The sequence below is a fragment of the Lepisosteus platostomus genome, chromosome 22 (genome assembly GCF_059453375.1).
Source record: "Lepisosteus platostomus isolate fLepPlt1 chromosome 22, fLepPlt1.hap1, whole genome shotgun sequence".
Lineage (NCBI taxonomy): Eukaryota > Metazoa > Chordata > Actinopteri > Semionotiformes > Lepisosteidae > Lepisosteus > Lepisosteus platostomus.
The window spans coordinates 11,782,468-11,795,012 of NC_142632.1; the positions used below are offsets into that span (position 1 = coordinate 11,782,468).

The window sequence follows — 12,545 nt, forward strand, 5'->3', positions numbered from 1 at the left end:
TGAAAATTGTTGCTTTCCTGGGGAAAAAACTCAACATCAGAAACAATACAAAAAAAAAACACCAGTGGCACCTGCGATGCAGCAGAAAGGTCAGAAGCAAAAGCTGTTGAAAAATACTGGTGATTAGTCTGTTTAATCTGCGTCTCCTGCCTTGACTGCTCTCATTACCGTCCTGTAGGAGAAAGGCATGGCTGTGGCTGCCTGCATGGGAATGGCCACTGCCGAGGGCTGCACAGCAGTGTCCCTTTCACATTACCAGACAGCAGACACAGACAAGACAGGGAGCGCCACTGCTGGGAGGCGAGAGGGTAATAATAGGGCTGTTGCTTTTGGTCCCAGAGGCAAAGTTAGTTTTTAGATTTAAATAAGGTCTGCGTGCATATAGTGCTTTCTGCACTGTACCTGATGTGAACAGAGTAGGCTTTTGGAGTGGGGTCAGGTCAGAGTTGGCAGCTGATCTTCCTGTGTCCTCTGATGATGCTGGTTTAACAGAGTCTTCTTTCATTTTCATTTTACATGCAATGTATTGCTTATTTTAGTGCTTTCCTTGTATGTATATTTTTCATGATTTTTTCAAGGATTGCCAAGTAGTGCAGTAGTTCAAAGTGGGTTTTTTTTTCTTTTTGTAATTATGCTTTTTCAGGCTGCTTTGCAAATCCAATTATTATGCCATGGGGAGGAGAGGCATGAATTGTCTATCGTCTTGCTGCTGCTCTCAGTGCAGATGAATGGCCAGAGTGCTGGAGCCAGTCTTGGCCATAGGGCCTTCCCCTGTACTGCAGCACTCTGCCAGAGACTCCACAGCAAATTGTGTATTGTGACGAAACCAGCTCTTTAAAGACTGTTTACAGCCCCCCCGTCCCCTCTCCTTGTTACCCTGATGACTGCACAGCCCTCACCCCCAGGCCATTAACAATCCCCCTTCATATTTTCATTAAGAACTGAAGGACCTCATCAACAGAAAATCTGCACCATTCATGTAATTACTTAAGTAATAATGTATAATGTGAGTCGCACCTCTTAACGGCCTGCTAATGACGCCCTGGATTACTGTTCGCTCTCAATGGTCATTAGCTCATGAGTAAAAAAAATAGTCCTTAGTTATTATGATACAAGTGATCTTTCGGTTAAAAATTAAAACCTTACACCATTTTTATGTAATATATGATCGTGTGGCTTTACATTGAAAATGAAAGGTTCAGGGTTAATGTGCATATAGCTTGGGTTTCCACATGTACCGTCTTGTAGGAGACAAACCCAGGATGCACAATGTATACTCGTATGTATAGGACAATACACGAGTGACACGAGAGCATATCCTGCTATAACCTGAGAGAGGCTATGTATAAACACATGAGGATGACAGATGCACAGACGGACAGGCGCCTCTCGGTGCAAGGGGTCTGGTAGACAGATTCTGCAACTTAGTGAACAGACACAGTGTACAAAGTGCTAGATAGACACACAGACAAGGTGTTTTTGTCAGCTCTTGAAATCCTTCTGTATATTTTATAAAGCGCTTGCAACGCTGGGAAGCTGTGTGTTACATATAATGCTGCAGGAGATGGCTTGTTGCGTACAGAGATGAAGACTACCCTCCTGTCAGCCTGTCAGGGTGGGATGTTATTTCTTGCTGCCTGACTCGCGCAGTCAGAATTGTTTTCCACTTAACACACGTAGAATCCCACAGCTGCTCCTTTGAGCTGGTTGAGATTCTTGTCAAGTGTGAGAAGGTGTGCCTGTATGTTGTTGTGTACACTGCATGTCTGTAAGGTGCATATATTCTGTATTTGCCATCTATACATACATTGTTGTAAAGCAGAGGTTAATTCTGTACTGTAGGTTTCTTTTAAATTGCTCAATCTTCCAAGAACAAAAGGAGAGAAAGTTCTTTCTGGCCATTTTGGGTTATGACTTGCAACCTTTTTCAATCCTAATAATCTTTGAAGAAGCAAAATAAACATACATGTGCCCTTAAAAGCTTCAAGGAGCCTTACAGAAATCACAAGCACGATATACCTGTACTGTGTAATACATACATACCGTGTTTAAATGGCATTAATGATAAAATACATGCTTTTTAAATATGTATATGTGTAGTATTAGATGTGTGTATGTATTTCTTCAGTCAGATCTGGCGCTTGTTATGAGTCCTGCTTAAATATACATTGTGTGGGAGTCTAATATGTCAATCAAAGCAGTGGGAAATCAACAGCTAATGCTGGAGACACACACAGCGAAAACAACTGCAGAAGGAAATGGGCCTGATGGGTACAAGCCTGGAGTAGATGGGAATTGAGAATTTAACGGCCTTTGCTTGAAGATTCGAAGCTGCGTGCCTCAGCAAACAAAAAAGCATGAAAATATCTTGAGAAACAGGAGTTTAGATTGAATTTAAAAAAAACAATACTATTACTTCCACTTTTTGAAGAATTATACTGTTTAATATTTCCATTCATTCCTTTAGCTTATAGAAAAATGGTTTTACCTGATAAAATACTAATGACACTATATCAGATATCACTATGTTAACAGGCCAAAACCCATTTGAGTTCACAGCAGACACTGAGAATTACGATGATCTCAATAATGGAAAAAGACCTTTGAGACAGAGATTTGGGAATGCTAAAGCAGAATTTCTGGAAATAGAAATGCTGGGGGAAGGGAATGGATTTGAACAGTGTTCTTTAAGCAAAACTTTATTGTTGTGACAGGGAGTAACTGTGATAAAAAGCGAGAACCCCTCATATTTTACAGGAGGTTAATTTGGGAAGGGGGCATTCCATTATCATAATTATTTTTATTGATATTATTGTGTGATATTTCCATTTATCAGAACATAAAATTGATTTGTATCTAATTCCAAATTCTAAAGCTCTTTGGGATCTTGCTTTTTGGAAAGTGCTGTACTGTATACTGTATGTGAAATGGCCATCATTGTTGTTACCATTAGTTCGCGGCTCATCCCTGTGTCCTGTTTCCCTTGCTTTGCCCACAGGTAGAATGTAAGAAGGCCCAGCCAAAGGAGGTGATGTTTCCGCCCGGCACGAGGGGTCGAGCCCGGGGGCTGCCCTACACCATGGACGCCTTTATGCTGGGAATGGGCATGCTGAGTAAGTGTGCTAGGCTGCCAAGCACATCACACATACACATACTGTATAATACAAGACAAGCACTGGGTCACTCCTGTGGCAGGTGCTTGTACTAGCTGGGCCATTTATGTATTTTTTTCTTTTTTTTTCCATGAAAATTCATTTTCTTTCCTGATGACGTTAAAAAGCATTTTATGTGAATTGCAAAGTAGGCTTTAGCATTATCTCTGAAGTTACGGGTTCTGGACTTGTTTTGAAGAACAATTAACAAGCTTTATTAGTGTATCAACAGTTCAATTACAGAGCCAAAGGCACCAAGTTCACTAAACTAACATTTTTCAGACCTTTGGTACCTTCTTAAAAGACTACCAGCTCACGGTGAGTGAATTATCATTTCCTTAGTTAAACATGTAAGCCAGGATTACTGTAAGAACCATTTCCTTTATATTGCTAACAGGGCAATAAGGAACTCCACTGGTGCACTGCCAGTTTGGTTTGGTGCACTTCCACTGGCATTAAAGCCAGTGAATCATTTGAAGCCAGACCTGGTTCGCAGTGCTTACTGTATGTCTGCTCTGCACCTCTGGCAGTAAGACACTGGAGCGGAAGAGGCCATGATCATAGGACCATGGCTCCATCTCCATGCTCCACTCAGAGGTGCTAAACTTGTTTTGACAGTGCAGTTTTCTGTAGATTTGACAAGAACAAGACAGGCACACAGCCGCAGAGGGTGTTTTTCCCCGATCCTCGTCTCTGCTTTAGTGACAAGAGATAATTACTCTGAGATTGATCGTCTGCTGAAAGTAACTGAAGCAAATAAATCGTTTGATGCTGGGTGCGGAATCCGAATGGCGGCTAATGGAAGCTGCAGGATAGGTCGTCCCGCCTGTAATTTGGCTTGATGAAGCATCCTCGCAGGGCTTGCGTGAAATATGCTATTGATATTCAGCCAGCCCCATTGCCACTGCGCGAATCCCAGCCCTAAATTCACCGGAGCACAGCTATGCATTACAGAGCTAAATGAAGAGGAAAATTGAAGTAATGTTATATTATAAATTTATGATTTCATCTGCCTGACCTCAAGTGTGCTGAATAATGGGATATGGATATCACTGGCTTCATTTAGGGGTCTGCCTGTTAGTGTATTTCATCTTTATCAAGTCCCCCTTAACCTCCCAAACTAATTATAACAGCTTAGCCCATCGGGTCAAAACCACTAACCTAAAACGAATAAGTTTGTTTTTTTAATTATTGCGTTTTCTTCTAACAGTTGTGATTGAGACTAAATTTAGATTTCAGAATAGTTATAATCTTATTAATAGATATCTGGATCAAAGCCATGATGAAAGTGAGAGAAGTTTAAAGTTGAGGAGTCACTGGAGTGGATTAAGGGTTAGCATATTAAATGCATCGTTATTTAGAGGCACTCTTATCTAAATGAAATTGGAAAAGCAGGATAGCGAAACATTTTCTTTTAAAAATTTGCATAAAAAATCAACAAGACTCATTATTTAAGGAACTGTGATTTCTTATTTGCCAAATCTCATTAAAAACGCTTCTCTCTTCCATTGTTTATTGCACGTAATCAGGCCATTTATCTTTATTGTGTTATGCCGCATGTATGTTTGCTGAAATTAATACACATTTAAGTCTGTGCGAAATATGGGTTTACCAGATGGATAATTGATTTTAAAGTGAATCTGAACTGTTGAGCCATAAAATAGGTGCATTAGCATGCATATTAATAACACAAATAAGAGAGTGAGGAAGCAGCATAGATGAAATGACAGACTTTGTTTACAGTAATACTAAGAGAAACCATGACTAGGAAGCAGCACTGGCGCCTCATGGTTTCCCTCTCTTCATCATGGTAGGACTTCAGGTTGGACCAGATGCTTAGCTCTGCTATTAAAAGTGTAAGTACCAATAGATTTTGTTCTTGCCTGGTTAACTGCTGGGATAAAAGTACACAGTGAAGCAACTGCTTCAGGAAACGCTGTCAGTTTTAAATCCATTTTATCTGCTTAACCCATATCATTCGTACATACATTTCTGGAGACCAAAAGCCCCAAGGTTATGCATGTGATATTTATATGCATGACATATTTACCATAATAATGTGTGTGAAGCATGTATTTATTTAGAGTTTGGTGCAGTGCAGGAGGGGGTGGCTGGGCTGTGGCAATGTGTGCAGTCAGTGATACTGTGACTGATGTCTTCCTGGCCCCGGGCTGCAGGCAGGATGCTGTTCTTTATGCTGCTGACGATCCATAGTTGTCCCATGGTACCCTGAGGTGCTGGCATAGAAGTGTGTTAATCCCCCACTGTCAATAGTACCGAACCAAAGTACATTCATCGTAAGCTCTTTAAATGTCAAAGGAAAACCCTATGTCATGTATATTTAGCATGAGAATCTGGCATTTACTCTTCTTGCTAAAAAGGTACAAAGGGTTATGTTGCTCAATGCACTGTAACTAGTCAAGGAAGAGGGGCAACAAAGTTATGGAGTTTCACCCCTCCCGATGGGTGCAGTGAAGCAAAAACTTGTTTTTGAAAATTTTGAAATATATAACAGTAAATTTTACGAGACAGGCAGAACTATTTATTGCAAAAATGAATTTGAAATTCATAGTTTAAATTATATGTGGCTGCTTAAAAATGCATTGAGTTCAATGAAAGGACATCAGTTCAGTTTGGTCACTACTGACTTCGAGGGGAAACCCATTTTCACCCGATGTAACAATTTCCATTTGAAAACTCTGGTGCTTTCTTTATACAGCAGCCCTTGAGTAGTGCCCAAATTTACCGGGGCCCATAAATAAACATTTCTATTTTTCAGTGAGGCCCACATTCCACAAGGCTCACAAACTGAGTAGCAGGGTCTCGTTTAAGTAATATATTGCCACCCAAACACCTCTGCAGTACCATTGTATCTGGGAGTAAAAGGCAGCTTTTCAGCTTTTAAGGATTAAATTGAAGTTTCTCATGGGTAGCAAACTGTGATTTGACATTTATTACCACGAGTAACATTTCAAGTTTAAGCTGGAATCGCAGCACTGTTGCAACTGTACAGTCCCCCAGCTGAGCACCGACCTGAAGCCATTCCCATACCCCCGCCTGTAGGAGTTTTGTTAATATGTATCAGCAGAAGGCCCCTGTGAGATGTCATTTTTGTTTTTTTCCTTTACAAAAACACCACAGTACTGTCTGGATAGAAGGTTCAGAATCTTAGCGTTTTATCCCTGTTTAATTTCCCAAGTATACTAAACATCAAAAGAAATTTATCTCTTACAGCTGCAACAAATTCATAAAGTTATCAGGAAAATGACAATCTTTTTTGTAGATGAACTGACACTTTATTGAAAAGACACGACATAAGTAAATTCATTATGCTGATTAACATTTGTCGTCAACAGGATTGATCAACAGGGGGTCTACAATGAAAATGACAGGCTAGTAGCATGTGTCTCCACTGCTGGAAGCAATACCAGGCTATATATCTGCAACTTGTGCATTGCGCCAGGTTGCAGATGCTATCTTCTTGGATCCTGTCCCATTTCTCTCATAGAGCCTGTACAAGCATGTATGTGCCTGTTCACTGGTCTCTGATCCCAATATCCCCAGATCATGTTATCTTTTTTGAATGGTGGCTTCCACAGCATGATCTCTCAAGGATGCTGCAGCATTGTTAAATGAACAGTATGGTGTTGTGCTTTGTCCTGCTGGAATCCCATTAGGATGAGCCCACAGGAAGGGACGAAAATGGGGTTCCAGTATGTGATTTATCTAGTACCTTGCAGCTGGGTTGCCATCAATCACTACAAATAGAGTTCTGTGGTGACTATACGCTACTGCCCATATATCACACTGGACTTCCCCATTGATTGTTCTGTTGTACAAAACGATTAGCATTATCATTCAGCACTTTATACTCACAATACTCACTGATGTCCATGAGGGTGTTCTGCACAAAACCTTGATTCTTTGCCAAATAGACTTGACTCCACCACTGATGGTTCAACACAAAGTGTTTCTGCAGCATCTTGATAGTATGAAGTTGTTCTCTTGATAAACACATCATTCCTAGTTTGTTCTTTCTCAACATTTACCAGGCTTGACATTCATCACCTGTCTCATCTCATCACCTGTGTTCAGTCAACTCTCTCTAATTAAGTGCTTAAGTTGCAAAGCCACTCTAGTGTATCACAGTCAATCATGAATGATCCAATGATAAAAGTTCTAAAAAAACATAAATGCATAAATAGATTCAAAATATGCTGGCGTTATTTATAGTTTTCCAAAAGAGCAGAACTACTTGTAATGGGACTGGCTTGAGCATGAAACACAACATAATGCTACAATTTTTGTTACAGGAATAGTTTTTGCCTGAGTGCTGAAATAATTCAAAGTTGTATCACATCTTCTGTAATGAAGTGTTAGGTTTACCAGTTATGCTAGTGAATAGGAAATACCAAAATGTCTGGATAAGAGTGCGGATGAAAAACTCTTATTACATTGAGCATGAAGGTCAAAACCATTTAAAGGCAAGAAAGTTTTTTCAAGGAAGTCAATTTTGGCTTATGTCAAGTCATGCAAGGTTACTTTTTAAGTGTAAAACAGCACTTTTTGTTTTCTGTTCCACAAATTTGATTTCTCCATACAGTATATGTTATATGTTATTTATGTTAAAAGGTTGTTTATTCTATATGAAGCATGGTTGTGGGGCTAACAACTAGTTAAGTTGTAATTAGACAATACAGCTCTTTTCAAAGGCTTTGAGCTTTATGATGTAGTGCAGCATGTCCAAAGTGGACATGCTGCACTACATCATAAAGCTCAAAGCCTTTGAAAAGAGCACTACAGCTTTTGGGCGTCCTGAATGCATAAAAAAGAGAAAAATCTATGTATTTTATTTGATAAAATTTTGCTTCAGCTTCAATGATGCTTACATTCCCATTTTTTTAATTATTATTTTAAAACTTCATGCCAGAACCTTCAAAGGCCTCTGGACACACAGACCCATACACACACTCAATATGCTCACTGCCTGCTGCTGTTTGAAACCTGTCCAGATAATTAACTTCTGGGCCCATGTTTAGAAAGCAGTGTGACAGCAAAGGCAAACCACTTCAGGTATACGCTACCAAAGCAGCTCTAGAGTGATCATTTAAGTGGTTAATTTAGCTTCCAACAGTATCACTTTCACTAAATCTTACCTTCATTGTGAAAAACAAAACTTAAAACTATTGTGTCAATCCAGTAGTGAATATGTTCAAGTATATCTTCATAAATGTTTTTTTGTAAAGATTTCAAGTATGGTTAAAATATGGTCTTCATAAATGTTTTTTTTAAGATGGGCAGTTTATGCTTTAATATTTTCCTTTGATAGATCTAAATGATTTAAACGCATACATAAGAGGTGCACTGCCCTCTCTTAATCTGGCAGCTGTACAAGTGTGTGTAGTATCTGTTCATTTTCCTGTGTGAAAAGGATCTGCTTCACTGAATTCTGCACAGTAGTACTGTATGTTTGGTACAAAATAAACAGTAGAAGATACAATTTGAGGCAAAGATCTGAAGTCATCATCATTAAAAGTTTCTGCATCAGCAAAGATAGCAACCAAAACAGATTGTGAGTGAATTCCCAAACAACACGTTCCATTTATTTTCTACATCAGAGTTGGAATTCAGAACACCTTTCATTGTCGTAATATATCCTACATGCACAAACACAGAAATACTACATAATATAAATAAAGTTACTGATCACAAATAAAATGCAGTGGTTAACAAGTTCGACTTTCTTACCAAGAGCTAAATATCTGCTTGTGGGTCTGTGACTACAGTGCAGCTGTACCAGTAATGCTGATTGATATCAAATGAAAAGCAAGGCCTTCAGAAACTGTAGCTAATTTTTAAATGTAGCCCCTGCCAGCATGGCTTGGTCACTGTCAGGAGCTGGGCTCAAATTAATCAAACCTGTTTCCGTCTCGTCCTCAAGGTTACCCAAACATTGTTGCAACGTATGGTCGTGGATACACTGGATTTGCCCCGAGCTACAGCTATCAATTCCCTGGTAAGTTTCATTTTGTTAAACTGCCTGTTTCTTTGCCTCACCATGTTAATGTACAGACCTTGCGTAGACCTGGGGTGTTTGGTGTTTTCGTGAAGCTCTCAGGGAATATTTTACTGAGACAGCTGGGAAGGAGTCAGACGGGGGATGCATGGGAGAAATACAGTTGTGCTTGTGAAGGAAAACTGCCCCTCATTCGCTCTCGATGTTCAATTGCAAGAAATTTGTTTTGGCTCAGTAAAAAACGGTAAAAAAGGAGTCAGATATCGCAGGTGTGAGAACCTTGAGAAATATAGATTGAGACAACAATCAAGAAATTTCCACAAAAGTTGATAATTTCTGAAAAATAAAAATGGCACAGTGGAACAATTTATGTAACAGTTTGTTAAGAGGGAAATTTTCCTCGAGTATTTTGGGGATTTTACCCTGTGTGGTGTTAGGATGAGGTTTTATAGCCTTCTAACACCAACGTTCAAACAAGGTATGCAAATCACTTTAAAAGTGATATAAAAAGTTAAAACATAAATTTGAAAATATACAGTGATGTTATTTGGCTACTATTGTGTTACTTTAAAATTTTGACTGTGATTGTGTTGGCAGTCTTCTGTATGCAGTTGCTCCCACAGCCATGCACAATTGTAGCAAGAAAGATGTTCAGACTGATAGGACATTACTGAGGCATGCTGTTTATTTCATGCTATATTTAAGCACCTTAAATGCAATCTGTGTTAACTCTGTAAGGCTTCAGTTATCTTGCAGATAAGGCATAACAGTCTTTAATGTGACATGCAGTAACAATAAATTATTTTTTGCAGTATTTTTTAAAAAATAGTTGGAAATGTAATCTGACAATAATTTACCTTGTACAGTAAGTGTTGTGTTCATGTGTGGGTAAAATCCTTGCAAGATTGATATGTGAGCCATATAAATGTATCACACAAATGGTAATGAAACAGAAGAATAAGGGTTTCTTTATTCTGTTTTTATTTTAACGCATTGATGCAGTCTGAACAAAATCCACATGAAACAAAAGTTCCCAATTAGCTCAGGTGAAATGTCTGTCAAAATCTCAACTCTGACACATTTTATTAGCATTGTGAATCTATTCACTTCATCTATGAAGGAGGTTGCGCAGAAGTACAGTATACTGTATTGTTGTTTTAATGTCAGAACTATTTCCAGTGCACTTAGCATTTTAATGCAAACGAAAATGCAAATTGTATTGTACACATTTCACAATTATAAACAGACCTCAAGCCGAGATGGAATATTACTGACTGTGGACTTAAAAAAGCAAGAAAAAATAGAGTGAAGAAGCATAAATTGGCAGCCATTTGAGAAGTGAGTGGTGTGACTAAGCCCAGTAAAGGGGATTAAACATCACTTTGGGCTTATTCTATCTGTGAATTCAAGATTTAATGTTCATATTTGCAGGATGAATGCTGTCTAGCCCTTCGTCATATAAACGGTGTCACAGGTGTATAATAGAGAGACACTCAGGCCAAACAGACTCCTAAAAAAGTTATTTTTTAAAAGGCCTCTTGTAAGAATTTCTAATGATCATTAAATGGTCAATGGTAAGTCAAAAACAAGAGTGTATCTTAAAACATCCCTGTTTCCTGCGAGGTGAATGGGAAGAATAAGGATTAATTCTCACAGATTTACATAGTTATGTTTATGTACTCTCACAAACATATACCATGCATGACATCACTGATGAATGTCTCCAGTTAATTGCACCGCTCTGCCAGTAGTCTGAAATCATACAGAGTTAGGGTAGATTACAAACGGATGTTTTCTGACTTGATTGGGTTGTTTAAATTAAGGAACCTGACAGTGTTTGGGATACAGTGTTACGTTTTGGATTCTCATCACCTCCCGTATCCTGGCTCCTAACCAAGTGGAAAGGGAAGAGTGGTCTAGCAATGAACTGAAGCGAGCGTATGATTGTAGAGAGTTAACTTTTCACTCTCCGTTAATCCCTTGGCTTTCCCTGTAAAATTATCTTCTCCAGCATAGCTCACAATGTATTCTTTTTCTCGGCGAATCTCAGATATTGTCAATGACCTTGGTGTAGTACATGTAAGGTGAAAAAGCATTTTCTGAGTTCTTGTAGCTTCCAGGGATTTATCATAATCTCTGTTGCTTGGTAGGTTAAAAATTGACTTTGGTGAAAAGAGTTGAGCTAATTTTTGTGAAGTACTTTCTATAATCCAATAGGGGAGTTAAAAAAAGAAGAAGACAAAAATCAGTTTGTGTGCGTGTGGAGTAACACAGGGATGCTGTCAGTGTGTGTAGGCTACGTATCTGTATATACCGTACAATTCTTAAGAGTATTGTCAAGTCCTTGTGTTTCTGGTTTTAATATTTATGTGACGGGGTGTAGATGTGTGTTTGCATTTGTGTATATGTTGTTACCCATTTTTAGATGTTTTTATCTTTTCCCTGTGAAGTTGAAAAGACATGTTGCAATGTCGATTTTTCACTGTCCAGTCCCACAGTGTTGTAGGACTAGTCAAGATGCAATGCAGATGTAAGGAAACAGCTTGTTTGCACAGAGTATTGTTAATGCTTCCAGTAGTTTGCCAGGTCACGACTTTGACTCCAGTGCGCTGCATTCCTTCAAAGAAAAGCTTTGTCTGTTTTCGTCTCATGTCTGTTTTCAATGAAACCAAGCCACCAGTTGTGCAAGGACCCACCATTTGTAAGCCACGTCGCCATTTTTTATGTATTTGAACAACAAAGTCCATAAAAAAACAGAAATTGGGGCATCTGAAACAATATTCCCACAGTACATAAAGAATTTTTAGAAGGTTTTTTGGAAAAGGAATTATGCATTTTTTTACCTGATGTTAACCACCTCTGCTGAAGCTTGATGTCAGGGGGTGCTTATTTGTGGAGGTCGGGAGCCTAGATGACATTAGGATATACTGCAGGGGTTGATGAGCCGGAGTAGGGGGCAGGCGATTCCGGCAGTTCCATTTCATTTGTGTTAGCATACATTGATCCAACCAGTGGTTCATTCACTTAACAGACACTGCCACTGAAGAACACTTCAACAATCATGGATTAGCTACAGCAAACAGTTGCAAATGGAACAGAAAACCCAAGCTGCAGGGCCAGTTTTCACTGTTGTTTTTATGTTCCCATGTTAATGTCTATGTCTAATGTGGTAAACAAACCTTGAAGCCGATAAGCAGGTCTTGACAGGAGTTGGCTGCAATTCACTATCTCCACATTTTGTCCTGGCACTTGCCACAGAGATATATGGGCGTAGTACATTGCTTTCCATCATTTTTATGTGACAGAAATTGACACTTCAATAGCAGTATATCAGAGAAAAACACCTCTGTGAGTCCCATAAACAAGCAGAATGACCC

At 39.1% G+C, this 12,545-nt stretch overlaps 1 protein-coding gene across 24 annotated transcripts in view; it reads left to right on the forward strand.

Annotated features, from left to right (window-relative positions):
- The window catches only part of msi2b (musashi RNA-binding protein 2b), a 249,468-nt gene that overhangs the window by 179,657 nt on the left and 57,266 nt on the right, over positions 1–12,545 (forward strand). For all 24 annotated transcript variants that reach the window (XM_088615733.1, XM_088615744.1, XM_088615730.1 and 21 more), the window contains exons 9-10: positions 2,999–3,113; positions 9,094–9,168. In XM_088615733.1, coding sequence (XP_088471859.1) covers positions 2,999–3,113; positions 9,094–9,168 — 190 coding nt within the window. The remainder of the gene's footprint in view (positions 1–2,998; positions 3,114–9,093; positions 9,169–12,545) is intronic.